General features: G+C 47.3%; 1 protein-coding gene across 4 annotated transcripts in view; it reads left to right on the top strand.

Moving 5' to 3' along the window:
* Nucleotides 1-18,367, top strand: part of HYDIN (HYDIN axonemal central pair apparatus protein) — a 298,798-nt gene that overhangs the window by 173,697 nt on the left and 106,734 nt on the right. For 3 of the 4 annotated variants that reach the window (XM_070397849.1, XM_070397847.1, XM_070397846.1), the window contains exons 24-26: nucleotides 11,995-12,076; nucleotides 15,116-15,325; nucleotides 17,541-17,678. In XM_070397849.1, coding sequence (XP_070253950.1) covers nucleotides 11,995-12,076; nucleotides 15,116-15,325; nucleotides 17,541-17,678 — 430 coding nt within the window. The remainder of the gene's footprint in view (nucleotides 1-11,994; nucleotides 12,077-15,115; nucleotides 15,326-17,540; nucleotides 17,679-18,367) is intronic. The other variant, XM_070397848.1, reaches the window with a different exon arrangement.

Genomic DNA, 18,367 nt, shown 5'->3' with positions numbered 1-18,367 from the left:
TGGAGTTCAGAACTTCAGCACATATATTTTGAGGGGGACCAATTCAGTCCATTACAGTATTTATTTAAAATATCAAATCAGTGAATACAGGAGGACACATTAGAAAAGTAGAAAAGCCCCGGTAACAGAAGGCCATAAGTCAGGGACAACTTACCAAAACTGACTCATATATGTATATATATGATCCCAATGGTTTTATAACCATTGAAGAAATTGCGTAGTTTCACATCTTGCTATAATAAAACACTAAGTCCTAATAGTTACAGGCAAGTTCTTCCAAGGAACAAATAATTCCAAACTTACACAAGTTCTTTTCAGAAAATAAAAATAATAAAAGAAAATATTACCCAACTCATTTTATGGAATCAGAGGGAGGAAACTAATCAGATTTGTGGAAACTAATCTCCATACCAAACCCACTCATCAAACCAGGTCAGAGGCCAGGTCAGTCTCATTAATTCAAAATACAAATGCAAAATATTCATCAAATATTAACAAATTGAGTTTAGGAAAGAATAAAAAGTCGGGATAGCATGATCAAGTTAGGTTTATTCCAGGAATTGCAAAGTTGGTTCCACATTAGAACGTCTAATGATTTAATATCTCGCATTACCACAGTAAGAAGAAAAGCAAATGATGTCCTCAGCAGATTATGGAAAAAAACTAGAACTAAACAATCATTCATGGGAAAATTCCTTAACCTGATCAAGGATAACTTGAGAAAATAATAAAATGTTAAAATGGTTTCAGGAAGATATGAAAATAAATAAAGGGGACTAGATTTGGAAAGAAAGAAAGAAAAGTGGCACAATTATTTACATAGAAACTAAAAATAATCTACAGGTAAATTCTTAGAACTAGCCAACGAATTTAGTGAGGATGGTGGATAGATATAAATGTGAAAGGCGATTTTTTACACTTGAAGAACATGTAGGACAAAGCCTTGATGGTCTCTGACCAGGATACAAAAAGCACAAACCTTATGAAACTATTCATAATTTCTGCATTAAATTTAAGAACTTTGAGTCACCCAGTGACACCATAAAATAATTAAAGGAGAAGTCACAAACTGAAAGAAGGTTCTAGCATACTTGTTATCCTCAAATTACAAGTGTACATAATCTATAAAGTAGGCCTTTGAAGAAAAAAACAAATAATTCTATTTAAAAATGGGAGGTAGTGGGCAGTTACTTCACAGAAGCGGAACTATGAATGGCCGATATAGAGAAAGATTCCGCCTCATTAGTAATATTGAAAAAGGAGATTAAAACAATAGCTAGCCACCACTGCACACCTACAAGCTTGGGTAAGATTACACATGACCACACCAGATACGGTGGTGGCGATGGAGGGACAGCAGCTCAGGCATTGCCAGTGAGCGTGTCAGCTGATAACAATCCCTCTAGAAAGCAATTTGTCATCCACTGGTGAAGTTGATCACGAACATTCCCGACGCACCGCCCAACCTCCTAGCCTGTATGATTTGTGTCATCTTTCCTCAGGTCAGCTTCTCTCCTCGGAGCCCACCAGGTCAGCACATTCCACCAGTTTTTCCTCAGAAGTTTCCCGGACCCCGTCCTTCCTCTCAGCTCTCCTGGCCGCCTCCTTACTCAGCATGCTCCCTCCTATTCCTGCACACTCTGCTGACTGGCTGCTTCCGCCTGGTCCCCCCAGCCCGCACCCCGGATTCCTCCTCTGCAGGCTACACCTTCATCATCTTATTCGTTCCTTCTGACCTTCTGACGTCTGTTGCTTTGCAAGGCCAGGCTTTCTGTCAGTGTTCCTCCCTCTCAGCCGTTGCCTCTGGCTTTTTCTCCAGCTCTCTGTGTCTTTGCCCTCAGTGCCTGCTCCCCACGTCCTCTCGTTTCTTCCGTACGTAAGAAAACAATATACTCCTCTCCCCCATTCACTCCCCAACCCAGTTTAAGCTGGCTTTTGGCCCCTCACTGAGCTGAGACTGCCTCGCTGGACGATCAGAAATGATTTCATGACTCTGCATACCCCTTGACATCCACTCTGTTTTTAGTGCTTCATAGGTGAAAAAGTGTATGTAACATGTATGCATAGTTTAAGAATAAGAACGACACGGACATCCATGTTGCATCACCCCCATTGTCAATATGACATCACTAGTAAATTTGAAGCCCCTTGTGAAGGAGACCAGTGTGAGGTCGACCTCCGCAGCCCTGCTTATCCTCCATGTTGGCCCCTGAAATCCTCCCAGGCCTCCCCTACATGGGCTCCTCCATCTAGATTCTCCTCTCCTGCTGGGATGGGCCAGCTGATTTATCTGCTCAAGGGATCACATGAGCCTGAAGGACTGTAAGCCATCTCTCAAGTCTGAGCTTCCAGAAACAAGTTCCTGCCTTTGTGGTTGGCCTGCAAGTGACTCAAGGCCAAGCAGAGGGAGCCCTTTTACGAGCTTCCTATTGAACTTAGAAGTGACCGCCATGTTGGGGACCATATTGTCTGCCTCTATTTGCAGTTCAGTGTAGTCAGGTCTCCTGAGATACCGTATTTGTTACCCCAAGGAGAAATGAATTGGGCTGTTTTTCGTTTCAATTTTGAGTGTTAAAACTTTCCATACAGCTTTTGTGTTGTTATAGATTGAACTCTAGCTCCCTTATTATAAACTAGAGGCCCGTTGCACGAACATTCGTGCAATAGGCCTTCTTTCCCCTGGCTGCCAGCACCAGTTTTCCTCTGGCACACAGGACCCAGACCTTCACTCTGGCCACCTTCTCTCTCGACACAGTCTTTGCTGCTGCTGGAGCCTTCAGTCTTTGCTCCTTGCTGCAGCTGGAGTCTTCAGTCTCCAGCCAGAGCTGCTCCTGTAGCTCTTTCCACCCCTCCCCCTCCCCCTCCCCCTCATAGCTTGATCACTGCTTCACCTGCAGACCTTGCCGATGGGCTCCTGGGTCCTGGAGGGCCACCTTGCCTGTGGCCTGGCTTTCCAGCGGCTCCTGGGGTCGCACACGGCGGCCTGGGTGGCAGCTCCCAGTGTCCCGCCTTGCCTGCAGTATGCAAATTAGCCGCCATCTTTGTTGGCGGTTAATTTGCATATCGCACTGATCAGCCAATGGTGATGGTAGCGAAGGTACGGTTAATTACCATGTTTGTCTATTATTAGGTAGGATTCATCTTTTTAAGGCATCTTCCCAATGTCTCCCCTATTGGCAGAGGGCATCAGCCTTTTAGCTATTTAATGAGCCAAGCTGGCCTCTGCAGCAGTGAGTGGGAAGTATCAGCCTGTTTCTGAACCTGAGTTGAAGTGATGTCCGCTTGGTTCACTTTGTGGCCTGATTCTTAAAAGGAGCGCAGCTGATTTATCTGTGGGTTCATATTAATTAAAATCCCCCAAAGCAGCTCCATCTACTGAGACCAGACCTTAGAGGAAATTGACTTTCAGAACCGTCCTGTTTTGAAAATATTCCCAAGGAGCTTTGAAGCTGATTATGAGGGCAATCTCACAGCTGCGCCTCCGAGAGCATGCAGCAGTGGGGACACCTTCTGGAGCTTTTAGGGAAATGGCTGTTCCTCACAGAAATCCGAATGAGAGCTCTGTGGCAGATTCTGGGTGCGTTCCTCCACGCTTCTCCGTATCTAGATTCCAAAATAAGTCCTAGGAAATACGTTCTGTCTTCTTCAGGTCGTGGATTTCAATTGCTTTTAAAATGAAAGGCCTACTTTCTGAGTCGCTGCCGTGGGCCTGGATGAAGGAGAAGCCCTCACTTGCTGGTCAGGTGGACCGAGTAATGGTGTTAAGAGTCTGAGCTTTGGAGGGAGGCTAACTTAGCTCAGCCACCTGCTCTGTGAGCCTCCGTTCTGTCATCTGAAGCCTGAGGACCATCTTAGCACCTGCTTCATCGAGCCGTTGTGAAGATTTGATTAGGCAGTCCTTACTACATGCTTCATATAATGCCTGGCAGAGAGCAAGTGATGGTAACTGTGGGCTGCAGTTACTTAATTAGGGCCTGTCTTAGTCTGTGCAGGCTGCTATCACAAAAGTGGGCTTATAAACAGCAAATGTTTATTTCTTACAATTCTGAAGGCTGGGAAGTCCAGGGTCATGGCGCAGACAGATCCGGCATCCGGTGAGGGCCCACACTTCCTGGTTCATAGACGGCATCTTTTTCCTGTGGGTTACATGGCAGAGGGACAAGCTAGCTTCCTGTGGTTTCCTTTATAAGGGCACTGACCCCCATAAGGGGGGCTCTGCCCTCAGGACCTAATCACCTCCCAAAGGGCCCAATACCATCACCTTCGGGGTAGGATCTCAACATCTGAGATCTGGGGGGGTCACAAACATGCAGACCCTAGCAGAGCACTCACTGTATCACCATTCCTGTGACCTCCTTGCCTCCATCTTATAAGTCAGTGACTCGCAGCCTTGGATGCACATTAGAATCATGCTGGGAACATTTCCTGACTCCAAAGTAACTCAGAACTGCTCTGTGGGGGGTCAGGTATGGGATGTTCTTAAAGTTCTGCAGGTGATGCCATGGACGGCTGTAGTGAGGATCACTGTTCTAGAAGCTCCAATTCCAGCTCCTTTTGAGGATCTTTAAAAATCCAGTTTTTACCTCCCAAGGTCTGAGTAACTTGAGTCTCAGCAACTCAGTGGTGTCCCACCAACTTCCACCTGAGCACAGGTGGCCAGTCGGAAAGCATTTGGGGAGGTAAGAAAGTCAGAGGCGCCCTGACTGGTTTGGCTCAGTGGATAGAGCGTCGGCCTGCGGACTCAAGGGTCCCAGGTTCGATTCCCGTCAAGGGCATGTACCTTGGTTGCAGGCACATATCCAGTGGGGAGTGTGCAGGAGGCAGCTGATCCATATCTCTCTCTCATCGATGTTTCTAACTCTCTATCCCTCTTTCTTCCTCTCTGTGAAAAATCAATAAAATATATTAAAAAAAAAAAAGAAAGAAAGAAAGTCAGAGGCTCAGGCAGGCTGCTTTCCGTGATGGGCGTGTATCTGCAGATCGCGTCCCCTTCTCGCGTGGCCGAGCTCCACCGACCGCGCCGGCAGGGAAGGCCCTGAGCCAGCCCCATCTGTTTCCATCTGTCGTTTGCTTCCCATGGTGGGAGGTGCAGCAAGTGTAAGACCACAAAGCCAGGCAATAAGTATGGAAATGTGGGTTGGGACTTTGTGTTTGTGCCCAGAGAGGCCCAGGAATTTGCCCACTTTTAACATGATTTCAAGCCATGATGACAGTCTGCTCCCTTTAAAAGCAGGAATCAAGGGCCTATCTAATCGGGAGCAGGTTTGTGATGTGACCCTCGGAGGGAGGCGGAGAGGGAAGGGAAGAGGGAGAAAGAGAGGGGCTTCAGAAATGGGAGGAGCAGAAGTTGGATAGCTGAGAGGAGAATGGGAATGTAAAAGACCACCTGATAAGATCTAACAAGTAAAGATGACGGGTTTGCTTGACTCGGCCCACCGAGTAGAAATTGAAAGCAGTAGGAGGAAAATACCTCCACAATGAAATCAGTTACTCCGAGTAGCACACCTTCATATTCAGATGGTTGAGAACTCAAAGCGACCTCCGGACCATGCTGGGAGGACAGATGGGGCTCCAGTGGCGGCGGCGGGTCGTTTTCCCCTGCTGCTGTCAAAAAGGGGGCCTTGACCAGGAAGGGCCTTCTCAGCCTCTCTCAGGCGTCTGCTTGATCCCCAGGACCATGGAGGGTCTTCTGAGAGGTTTAAAATGAGGAAGTGAAGAATCAGAAAGTTCACTTGGGCTGCAAAGGGAACATGGGTTAGACGAGGACAACCCAAAATGCCCAAACCTCTGAACCGTGTGATAAATAGCGAGGGAAGACATAACCCAATAGGATTTCTTCCTGTTTTTATATTATGCAAGAATGAACATCAGGAAGCCTGCAGAGGAAACAGCGTTAGAAATCCAGGTAGAGAGTGGCAGCCTTCGTCAAGAAGGTGAAAATGGCCTGGCCAGCGTGGCTCAGTGGTTGGGCATCAACCTATAAACCAGGAGGTCACGGTTTGATTCCCAGTCAGGACACATGCCTGGGTTGTGGGCTCAAAAAAAAGTATGGCCATATAAAATCTGTTTCATTTGCTTATTAGTTGAATAAGCAAACTAACTGGCCAAATATTAGCTTCATCTTAGTCTCATGACATCACGTCATTCCTGTGGCTTAGTCAGTGTCCAAGATACAGAAGCCCAGTACAAGAGGGTCTGGGAGTCTGTCCATGTTGTTATTAAGAGCCTCCTTGTTCGGCCCAGCCGGCGTGGCTCAGTGGTTGAGCATCGACCTATGAACCAGGAGGTCATGGTTCGATTCCTGGTCAGGACACATGCCCGGGTTACGGGCTTGATCCCCAGTAGGGGGCATGCAGGAGGCAGCGACCAGTGATTCTCTCTCATCATTGATGTTTCTATCTCTCTCTCCCCCTTCCTTCCTCTCTGAAATCAATATTAAAAAAATTTTTTTAAGAAGAAGAAGGTGAAGATGCTGATGGAGAGGCAGTGGGAAGGCCCAGTGTGCATTAGGAGGTGGAACAGCAGATCCATGATCCTGGGCTCAGAATCTCATCCTGACAGGCCACAGCCCAAGACTCTCTTCCCACTGCTGCCTCCTGGCCTGTCCGTGAGCAAGGCTGCGCGGCTGGCGGGCAGAGGGGTGGAAATAAGAGAGGAGCGGAGGAGACAGTGAGGCCACCACCGTCAGAACCGTTGGTCACCTGTGTTCCCCCTCCATTTGCTGCTTGTGCTTTGCAACCCCTCCACCCAGTGCCAGGAGGAGGAGGTGTGAGGACAGGGCAGTGAAGTGGCGGAGGAGGATCCATACCTCTCCTGTCCCTTTACTGCTGTCCCCCGCCTCCCCAGGGCTGCCTCCACGGCTGGCCTCACTGACTCCCACTCATTGCTAGTCATCATCACTGCCATCATCACCATCACCATCCTCCTCCCCATCACCATCCGCTTCCATTTGGCACCGACACGTACCCTCCGTCTACAGCGAACTTCTCACTTGTCCCTGGAGCACCAGGTTCTCTCAACCCCTTTTCCTTTACAGAGAGCTTTCCCTCAGACCCCGCCTCCTTTCCACTCCTCACTAGGAGGCACCACGCTTCCTCCCTTGCAGTGAGATATCTCCTCTTCATGAGGACTTGCCAAGGGAAGGTGGGTCTCACCCTCATCTGAAGCCAAACAGACGCTCCTCTCGTTTGAATTTCAAAAATGACAGTAAATCCCACCCATCCCAGCACAGGGACAGCTCATGTGCATTGGACATTTACCGTGACCCGGGCATTACATAACTAATCCTCACAACAATCAGATGAGGAGGGTCCCATCACTAACACAGTACCCAGGCACGTGGTGTGTAAATGCGGAGGCCAGGATTCAGACCCGAGGCTTGTGTCCCCACAGCCTCGCTCTGAACCGCTGTGCACGCTGCACACCTTGCCGCTGGAGCCCTGGTACCCTGAGCTACACCCGTTCCTCTGTCCCGGACTCGGACCCCTTGGCCTTCTCACCTTTGGAGACATACAATACAATGCTACAGTGGTTCCCTAGGAACAGAGCCTGAGCCTGGAGTGGTGATTTGGGGCGGGTGATGTATTGAGGGATCGCTCTCAGGAGGAATTATAAGAGAGTAAAAGAGACAATATAGAGTGGAGGGGAACAGTACGGGGGGGGGGGGGGGGGTGTGATTTCAGAAGTCTTGCCTCTGTCTGACCCAGGGGAGCTCTGGAGTGTGAATTGCATCAGAGTTTATCCCACTCAGAGACAGGGAGGCTGGGTCCTCACCCTCGTCAGACATCCTCGCCTACAGCTCACCACCCGAATGGGTGGGAGTTCATAACCTCCCGGGCAGCTCCCAGGAGCCAGGGCAATGCTCCAGTGAAAGGTGCAGCCAACACCCACAGCACCCAGGGGATGGCGCACCGTTCTGGTAAAGGGGTCACAGACAGTGTGCCCATAGCCTCTGCTACAGTGGTGGCTGCAAAAATAAATAAATAAATGAATGAATGAATGAATGAATGAATGGCATATGAGCCACACAAAACACACCTGCTAGACCTTTTCATCCAGCGTGGCTGTCTTCACCCTCTGGACACTTCCAGAATGCAGGTCCAATGAATGAATGAATTAGAAGTCATGTCAATGAATGAATGAATTAGAAGTCATTGTGTCCCCTGCAAGACTGTCCCCGCCTTTTTTCGGGGTTGGGGGGCTCGTCTGCATAGCACAGACTTTGGGGATAGCCAACATCCACCATCCTACCTCCAACTATTGTCTGAACGACAGCACGAAATATTAACTGAAACACAAACATGTCCTTTGGGGTTTTGTTTTGATGGGCCACTGCCTCCAGTGATGTGAGAACAGGCAATAAGAGTGGTGGACATTTTTTAATTTTCAGCACAAAAGAACGTATTGACCCAAGGTTACCAAAAATTGAAAATAAAATACAAAGAGGGCAACCGCTGAGCCCAAACCAGCGTATCTGATTGACAGTGTGTCTGACAGTCACATGGTCCCGTCACAGCTAAAGGGGCTCGGGGTGGGGGGTGGGTTCTTCCCTGGCTCCGCCAATGCATCTGAAACGGGTAGCTCTGGAATTGCACCCATATTGATTTTTTTTTTGTTGCTTGTTTGCTGTGCAGTCTCTTTTAAAAATAACTGAATCTAATCCTGTTGGGGTCAGCATAACAGGAATGTAATCATCTGTTCCTGGGGATAAAATGAAATCTGGTCCAAAAAGACTCTTCCAACGTTCTATTTAAGTTTTTCGGAGGAGGTTTTCAGCTTTAATGATAAGTGGAAGCCTCCGTTACGATGAAGGTCTTGCCGTCTCCTGTGGCTCCGACTGTCAGCAGCAGGGCGGCCTTCCTGCTCTGCTTTGCTTGTTTCCAAAGAGACCTCTCGCTTCCCAGTTGTCCAGGCACCCTTGTCACCTGAGGTGTCTTTTCTCCTCAGGTCTGCGGATCTGCTACCACCTTGTGTTTTTCCTGTACAGATAGGCCCATATGCCTTTTTTTTTTTTTAACTCCACACAACATCCCAGGGAGGGAGCACGTGTTGGATGCGAGAGCGCTGTTGTGAGGGGCAGCGATCGGCAGACCTCCCCAGCGTCTCTCTGACCCGGGGTGATGTATTTTAGTAAGTGCTCCGGCCCGTCCACTGCTGGTTTTCACTGTCCCTGGCTGCCCAGGCTGAGTGCTGAGTGCTGCCTCATATTAATTGTCAGCGCCAGTCCTTAGCCATCATGTTGCCATGCCTACCCATGGTGGGTTCTAAATCTGACTGTACATTAGAATCACCTGGGAAGACTGTTAAACATCTAACTCCTGTCCTGGCCAGTGTGGCTTAGTGGTTGGAGAGCCAGCCCATGCTCTGAAGGGTCTGGGATTCAATTCTCGGTCTAGGGCACATACCTGGGTTGCAGGTTCAACCCCAGCCCCCAGTTGGGGCACGTGTGGGAGGCAACCAATCGATGAGTCTGTCTCACATCGATGTTTCTCTCTTTGTCTCTCTCACTCTCTCCCCGCTCCCTTCCACTCTCTCTCAAAAAAATAAAAAAATCAATTGAAAAACTCTATCCTCAAATGAGATTAACAACAAAAAATCTAACTCCTGGGCCTTCCCTGAGACCTGCCGAATCAGAATGTACCCAAGGATGAGGTTCGGGAATTTTTATTTTAATGAGCTCCCCAGCACCTACCCTAACACGGGTCCTCTGCCCAGAATGGTGTGGGTTTCTGCCTAAGGTGAAGTCACCTAGAGACATCTGCCCTGGAATAAGCCAAACAGAAGGCCACGGTGGAAGGTGAAAAGAGCTTTTCCACTCTTCTCTAAGGCCACGGGCAGCAGATGGGGAGAGGGACGGGGAAGGGAGGTGCAGAACAGCCGCATTATCCTGCATGCCACTTACCGCTTCTCATTCAACCATCCATCCATCCATCCGTCCATCCATCCATCCGTCCAACATGTGTCCATTCAACCAGACACATAGTGAGCTCATGCTGTAGGTGAAGGACCCTGCGTTATGGGGGCTCTAATGTGGGAACGGCTTGGGTCCTGCTCCACAACAGCTCACAGTTCTGAGGACGGTGCTAAGCCAGGGTTTTCCCAAAGGGAAACTGGACTGTTCTCTCTTCTTAAAAAGAACAAGCAGGGCTCAGCTCAGAGCCTCAGCAGGCAAGAAAATAAGAACATTGTTTTTGCCCATCATATTTATTTTTCTAAATCTGGTAGATAAAACTGGCTTTTAATTTGTAGTAATTATGTAAAAACTTCCCTTTAAAAGACACCTATTAATGAACACCACAATGTGCTATCACTGCATACTCATTTGAATGGTTGAAAAGAAAAGGACTGAGTACCAAGTGTGGGTGAGGATGTGGACCAACAGGAGCCTCCCTGCCCTGTGGGTGGTGGTGTAAATGGTGTAAATCCACTTTGGAACACTGCTTAGCAGTTGCCTTTCCTGTTACACATACATATACCATACAAGCCAGCTGTTTCCCCCCTAGGAATTTACCCAAGAGGAATAAAAACGTGTCCACACAAAGACCTACAGCAACTTTATTCATAGTATTAAAAGCTGGTGCCCAGCTGCTGTGGCTCAGTGGCTGAATGTCAACCTATGAACCAGGAGGTCAGGGTTCAATTCCCGGTCAGGGCACATGCCCGGGTTTCGGACTCAGTCCCCAGTAGGGGGCATGCAGGAGGCAGTCCATCAATGATTCTCATCATTGATGTTTCTATCTCTCTCTCCCTTTCACTTCCTCTGTGAAATCAATAGATATAGATATAGATATAGATATAGATATAGATATAGATATAGATATAGATGGACAGTTAAAGCTGGAAACAGCCGAGGTATCTGTCAATAAGAAAATGGATAAACACACTAGTCAGCTATTATTGCTCAGTGATTAAAAGAACAGACTACTTCTCTGGCAACAACATCTGTGAATCTAAAAGCATCCCGGTGTTCTGTCCAGCTGGTGTGGCTCAGTGGTTGAGCATTGACCTGTGAACCAGGAGGTCATGGTTCGATTCCAGACTGAGAAGGGTGGTCAGCAACCTTTTAGGAGAAAGTGAAAGTCAGCTAAGATTTGAGCAAGTCCCTTCTAGGCCTGCTGGTCTAGGATTTGGAATCAAGAGCCCACCCAGGCGCTGACTTGCGCCTGCTGGTGTGACTGTGACTCCCCCGTGAGTTTGTAGATTGTGATAAGGCTGAGGAAGCCCGACCGTGCCCTCCTGTCCCAGATGGAGTCCATCCGGGGCCTCAGCCTCCGCCAGCTCGCCAGCGGTCTCCGAGATAGAATCCCCTGAGATTGATCTAAGTGATTTTGTTAAGTAAGTGCAAAGCCAGAATGGAATTTTTTAAAATAGCATTCTTCTCTCTGCACTTACTTACGTTCTCAAACTCATCCCTCATGTATTCATCCAACCACTCACCAGCCCACAGTTTAACGAGCGCCTTCCATGTGTCAGGCCCTAGACTAGAAGTCACCTCTGCTCTCAGGAGGCCATACATAGCCTCCTGGGTCTTGGGGGACTGAGCCCTTTCTACCACGGTGCCCGTTCCATCTGCCCAAGGCCTACCACCAGGGTCAGGTCAAGGTTAGCAAGCAGAAGGGACATGACAACTGGTCAAGCTTTACATCCTCACAATAAAATGCTCCAGTAGATGCTGCAGCTTAACATTGAGCACGGGGGACACATCCAGATTACCCGGAGGATGGCCAGAGCCCCAGGGCCTCCCGAAGCTTTTTATAAGGTGGAACGCAGACTTGATAGGCCGGGAAAGAGGGGTTGGGCCTACAGGAAGTCCATCGGTCCGGTGCCCTGCCCTGCTTGCCTGGGGCAGGGAGTGGCAGAGTGCTGCTCTCGGAGAAAGGCGTCCTGGAGTGAGAGCCCACTTGTTCGGGGCACAGTGGCGGAGGGAGGAAGTCGGGGTGACCGTGTTGTGATGACTGTCACAGCAGTGATTCTCCACATTTCATTCACTCCCAGGTCTACCCTTGTAGATGAAGATACTGGGTCTGAAGAAGGAGAACACAGAAGAGCAGAAGCGCCCGAGCTGCTCAACTCAGATGTACGCTTTCCTTTGCCTGGGGCGGGTCGGCACGTGGAGGGCCCTTTCTGTAAAACAGAGGCAGGAGCAGATCCAGGAGCAGAGTGGCAAGGGGGCGCTGGGGTTTGGCTGTGACAAGGCTGGGAAACTTCATCCGGGTCACCTCCCCAACCAAACACCCACAGAGCCAAGACCTCAGTGAGAGCCCAGACACCCCAGCCAGCAAATGTTCTCTATGATGGAAAAGCCAGTGACCTCGTGCTCTTCCCAGCCCCTAGATGAGCCTATAAGAGGAGAAATATTTTCCTCGTTAATTTCACAGTAAAAACAAAGAGGAAATCGAGGGATTTTACATATTCATGCCCTTAAATTCTCCTAGAATAATGACTCAAGCAAATCATTGGCGATGCATAGATTTGCATACAAAGATGTTTGTTATAACACTTTAGAAATAGCAAAAATTGGAAAAATAAATGATTGTATGTCCATGAGGATAGACGACTGCGGTGGCAGAGTGGGGGTCAGCAAGCATTGTCACCCTCTGTAAGTAGGAGAATGAGTCGGCAGTACCTCGTGACATACGATTTGGCAGGAGCATCAGAATTTAAAGTGCACACTTCCTCTGCGGGGATATTATTCTCCAGACACACCTTTACATTTACATCAAGACGTGTAATTGTTCTTGTACATTGCAGCGCTGTTGGTAAAAGAAAGAAAAATTGCAACGGCTCCATAATACGAGACCAGTTGAATAAACCCAATTACGTCTGCAGAAGAATTATACTATGAAATTCTTTTGCAGAAAATGAGGAAGTTTTTTATATATTGACTGGGAGCAATCTCTGATATGTTAAGTAAAAAATACTACATGCTCTATTTTTGTTGTTGTTATTCCTCAACCGAGGGTATTTTTCCATTAATTTTTAGAAATAGAGGAAGGGACGGAGAGAGAGAAACATCGATGTGACAGAGATACATCGATTGGTTACCTCCCGCACGTGCTCTGACCAGGCCGGGGATCAAGCCTGCAACTGAGGTTCATAGGTGCGCTTGACTAGAATAGAACCTGGGACCCTTTCAGTCCATGGGCTGATGCTCTAGCCCAGCCGTGGGCAAACTATGGCCTGTTTGAAATGAATAAAACTAAAAAAAAAAAAAGACCATACCCTTTTATGTAATGATGTTTACTTTGAATTTATATTAGTTCACACAAACACTCCATCCATGCTTTTGTTCCGGCCCTCCGGTCCAGTTTAAGAACCCATTGTGGCCCTCGAGTCAAAAAGTTTGCTCACCCCTGCTCTAGCCACTGAGCCAAACCAGCTAGGCCCATTTTTAAAAAATTATTTTAAGTGATACTTGTGAAGAATATTTAGTTACATGGGAAAGCAGCACTCATAAATGTCAACTGAAAACTCAGAATATAAATATATATACAAATATACACACATATATTCATATATCTACAGTATAATCTCATGGTTGATTTGTATTTCCCTATTTGAATGTTTCTGTAGTTTTCAAATTTTTTAGACTGAGTATGTGTTTGTATATAAAACACTTGTTTTTGAAATGTTAATTTTTTTTTCCTATGGCCAAAGATGTTTGTCAGAGAAAATTCAACAGAAAATTGAAAGCAAAAATCCACAAAAATCCCACCATTGATAGAAAAATATTACTGAAATTTTAGCAAACAGCTTCCCAGATATATCTATTTGCCTATGCAAATCTCTGAATGAATTTACACACGCTCACATCTTCCAGGGTGATACAATGGCATATCTCATTTTACATAAATGGAACTGCTTCTTCACTCAGAAATCTGTTGTGCACATTATCTCTAGTCCATAAATATACATTGCATCATCCTTCATGAGTAGAGTACCACACACATTTCATTTAAAGCGATCCCTTATTGATAGGCATTTAATTGGCTTCCAAAGTCTTGCTACTTTAAATAACGCTGCAGCAAACATCCCTGTACATACATTTTGGGCAATTGTCTAATTATCTCCATAGGAAAAAAAAATGAATTACAGTAATACTTCAGAGATATGGCAGTTCTTTCCAGACTACCACAATAAAGTAAATCTATTATATAAAAGCCAAGTGACCCAAACAACCGGTCGCTATGACATACACTGTGGCCAGCCAACCAGCCTGATTGGGGGCGGGGCCGACCAGCCAACCTCCTGCAGCCCCTCCCCCTGGCTGGCCCCACCCCAATCAGCCCCAATCGGGGCAGGTCCAGCTGGACCCAACCTGTGCACGAATTCATGCACCATGCACCGGGCCTCTAGTAAAAGTTATATTTACACTATAGTGCAGTCTATTTAGTGTGCAATAGCATATGTATTAAAAGAAACAATAGACATACCTTAATTAAAAATTACTCTGTTGCTAACAATTGTTAACCTCTCTGAGCCTTCAGGGAGTCATAATCTTTTTGCTAGTGGAGGGTCTTACCTTCAATTTGTAAAAAAAGCAAGCAATATCTGCCAAACACAATAAGCGTAAGGCGCACTAAAACGAGATGTGCCTGTATTCTTAAAATATACACAACATGCTTCATTTTTCTTTGTGATGGGGAGGAGCACATCGATGATCCCATTGTAACTGCTGGCTAACTTTCCCTCACACTCTAATTTTGAGGGATTTAAAAGGGAACCCTGCTGAAACAGAGAGAATAGACCCAAACCAGAGCCAGCTGGAGTTTCGGGAATCCCTATGGCTCTCCGCACGGGAAGAGAGACTTTCCGTTGGGATAGAAGAAGTAGCATCTCCTGGGCACCAAAGTCATCTCACACTAACCCTTCTTACTGAGCAAGCTGCCCCAAGGTCGACGTTTAAATCTTGCCAGAAAAAAATAAAATAAATCTTGCCAGAGCACTATGACCGCCATGACCAGCCTGTATTTTCAAGGTGCAGGGCTTGTCACCTGGCACGGAGTCAAACAAGTTAAAGTGAGGAAATGCTCTGAAAATCGCCTGGACTTTAACTTACCTTTTGCCGCCTCTCCATCCCGGTCGATGCACTCATCTGGAATGACTTTCTCTGCAGGTGTTTGACATCCTGCCCCTCTATGGAGAGCTGCAGCCGTACAGCAGCGACCAGATAGCCTTCACCTTCTACGGACACTGTGACATCACCGCCCAGGCGACAGCTCTGTGCAAAGTGGAAGGAGGGCCCAACTATGAGATAACGCTACGGGGGGAGACATCCGTGGTCAGCTATTCCTTTGACACCAAGGACATCAACTATGGGCTACAGGTACCGCCACCATCAGGAGGCTTTCTGCTTTTGTCTTAAATACCAGGCATCATCCTTGTGCTCTGATCTCCCCGGAACCCCCTATCATCATAGTCTCACCATCACCCCTCTCCTTGACCTCTCATCTGCCCCCCCCACCTCAACCCTGGCCGTCCTCCCACTGCCAACCATTTGCCAAGTGTCTGCGCTTGCTTTTCTCACCGTCTCCTGAAATTCAGCATGTTAGACGCTGAAATGTGCGTCTTCCCTCTCAGTCCACAAGCTCATCCCAACCTCTCTGTTTCTCTCAGTGACACACTACCGTCTCAGTCCCTGGAGGTTACGGTCTCCACGGCATTTCCGCTGCACTCTCTCCTTCATCCCCTGCAGCCTTACAGCACTCATGGATTTGCTGATTCCTCCAGCAATGGATTTTCCTTCCCCGCCCGCCACTGTGGTTATCACACTGCAGAGTCCCATCAGGCCACGCCTAAATTATTACAGCAGTTTTTCTCAAACTGTAATGTGTGTACGAATCACCGGGGAATCTTGTTCAAGTACAGATTCTGATCCAGTAGATCCCAGGGGTGGGAAGGGGGTGCTGAGAATCAGCCTTTCTAACAAACTCCCAAGTGATGCCTGTGCCACTGGTCCCCGGACCCCAGGGAAGTGAGGGATTACAACCCATGCTTAGCTCCTACTGCTAACCCATTTCAACATCATTGCCGGACAGATTGTCCCCAAATTGCATGTTTATCCCATCAATCCCTGAACAGTTAACCCAGCAGCGTTTGGGAAGGCCTCGTAGTATTGAGGAAATAGTATGGTTTTGTAGTCGGAAGAACTAGGATGTTATCCTGGTTTTACTTCCTAGTGGGTCACCTTGGGCACATCACCTAACCTCTCCAAACCTCCGTGTCCCTCATCTATACAACGGGAATGGGGTAGCAATGCCTGTCTCACCAAGTGGTTGTGGTTGCTTAAGTGACCGGTCAGTGCTGTGCTGGGCCAGAGAAGGCCTTCAATCATGAGTCCCTTCCTCTGTCGCCCATAACATCGCCACTGCAGGCACCTATATTGGGTAAGGGTATCCCAAGGCCCCCTATTACTGCTGCCCCTTACATTAAACTTTGTTCTTCATCACTCCCTGTTATAGCTCTTCATTCATTTGGGGCCAAGCTGTTTTAACCCCTGGCCCTAATGCATCCCAGCCCTTCAGGCCTGCACACTTATTCTTAAACTATTCCACTCATCCTCCACCCTGCAGCCCAGACTTACACAAACGGTAAGGCCCAGCTCAGCTCCATCCCTCACTTGTCTTTCTCTTACTTGATATTCTCCGGGCACTAAAGTATAGTCTTTGCCATAATATAATGTACCTTCTAATTTTTGCTTTGGGGTAATTTCTAGTTAATTCAACATCTTTACATCTTCTCTTCCCAATTAGACTTTGTGTTATGTACGCAGAGACGATATTTCCTAGCAAATTTTAATGGGGATTGGATCCCCATAATATAGCTACTGCAGTTATAATTACTGAATCGCATATGTGTATGTGTGTCTATAGGTTAAAGATTGTGGCTAAAATCAAATCCACCCAACACCTTTTGAGACCTTTTTTATTGCACTGACCAAACAGAATCCTCTTTCATTCCTTATCTCCAGGGTCCTCTGGGCACTTGGTCCTTGGCTCAGCTCAGAGTGTATTTTTTAAAGCAGCTAGTCCTTGCCCTGTCTTGTCCTAAGGACCCCTAAGGTGGCCTTAGTTTGTGGTTATTGGACTTGCTGGTTAGTTGCTGAATTGTGTGAGCAAAATAATTCAGGTCTGGCCTATTATTCCCATGTCTCGCCATATAAATAGAAAAGTTCATTCTAGAAAATTCTGAACAAATCTTTTTTAAAAAAAAAAAAAAAAGAAGAAGCAAATCTTGGTTTGGTGTAGAAAAGCTTACTTTAAGACCCTCCAATGTGAGGTCTTTGTGGTGAAGAAACTGAAGCTGGAGAGATGAGATGCTCACCCCACAGTCATACTGACCTATATGAGTCGTTAGGAGCACTCAGGTAGAGCTAGCCGGCACCTTTCTGTGAGACTGAAATGAGGACTGGCAGCGTCTACATCCTGAGAGAGAAAATCCGTGCCTGTGAGGCACGTTTGTCCAGCCGCCTTTTTTAGCATGACGGCAGCATCCCAAAGGACGGTGACGCAGGGGACACTGTTTTCCTCCTCCTCCTCAAGCTGTTCGACCGGGTCACAGAGACTAAAGTCACACTGAAGAACACTGGGAAAGTCGGCTTCGAGTTCAGGGTGCTGACCGATGACCAGTCTTCGCCAGACAACCTCATGCCCGGCGTGCCACTCATCCTGCCTCTTTCAGTGAGTAGCCACGTGAGGATGGTCAGAGGAGCCCCAATTCAAACCTTCAAGACAACCCAGAGCCAGGTCACGTTACACTAAGCCAGTGGTTCTCAACCTTCTGGCCCTTTAAATACAGTTCCTCATGTTGTGGTGACCCCCAACCATAAAATTATTTCCGTTGCTACTTCATAACCGTAATGTTGCTACTGTTATGAATCGTCATGTAAATATCTGATATGCAGGATGGTCTTAGGCGACCCCTGTGAAAGGGTCGTTCGACCGCCAAAGGGGTCGTGACCCTCAGGTTGAGAACCGCTGCACTAAACGTTCACAGCCAGGATGATGGGAGTGATATTTTTAAAATTAAAATTAAAGAGCTCTCAGAAGCAGGAAAAATAAATCAATCCAAGCACTTCACTCATTTACTCAACAAGTGTTGACTGAGTCCTGCATTCCCCAGGCACCATTCAAGCACCAGGGGTCCAATAGTGAAAAAGACAATACAACCCCATGGGTGTTTTTTCATAATTATAAGATAGATTTTTCCTTTTTATTCTTTTGTTGTTGTTGTTGATCCTCACCCAAGGATATTTTTCCATTGATTTTTAGAAAGAGAGGAAGGGAGGGAGACAGAGAGAGAAACATCGATGTGAGAGAGACACATCAATTGGTTGCCTTCTGCACACACACCCCAACCAGGGCCAGGG

Source organism: Myotis yumanensis, unplaced genomic scaffold, assembly GCF_028538775.1.
Source record: "Myotis yumanensis isolate MYYU_CA2020_CCGP unplaced genomic scaffold, mMyoYum1.0.hap1 SCAF_18, whole genome shotgun sequence".
Taxonomy (NCBI): Eukaryota; Metazoa; Chordata; class Mammalia; order Chiroptera; family Vespertilionidae; genus Myotis; species Myotis yumanensis.
The sequence above is the reverse complement of the archived record's forward strand: the minus strand, read 5'-3'. Positions and strand labels throughout refer to the sequence as shown.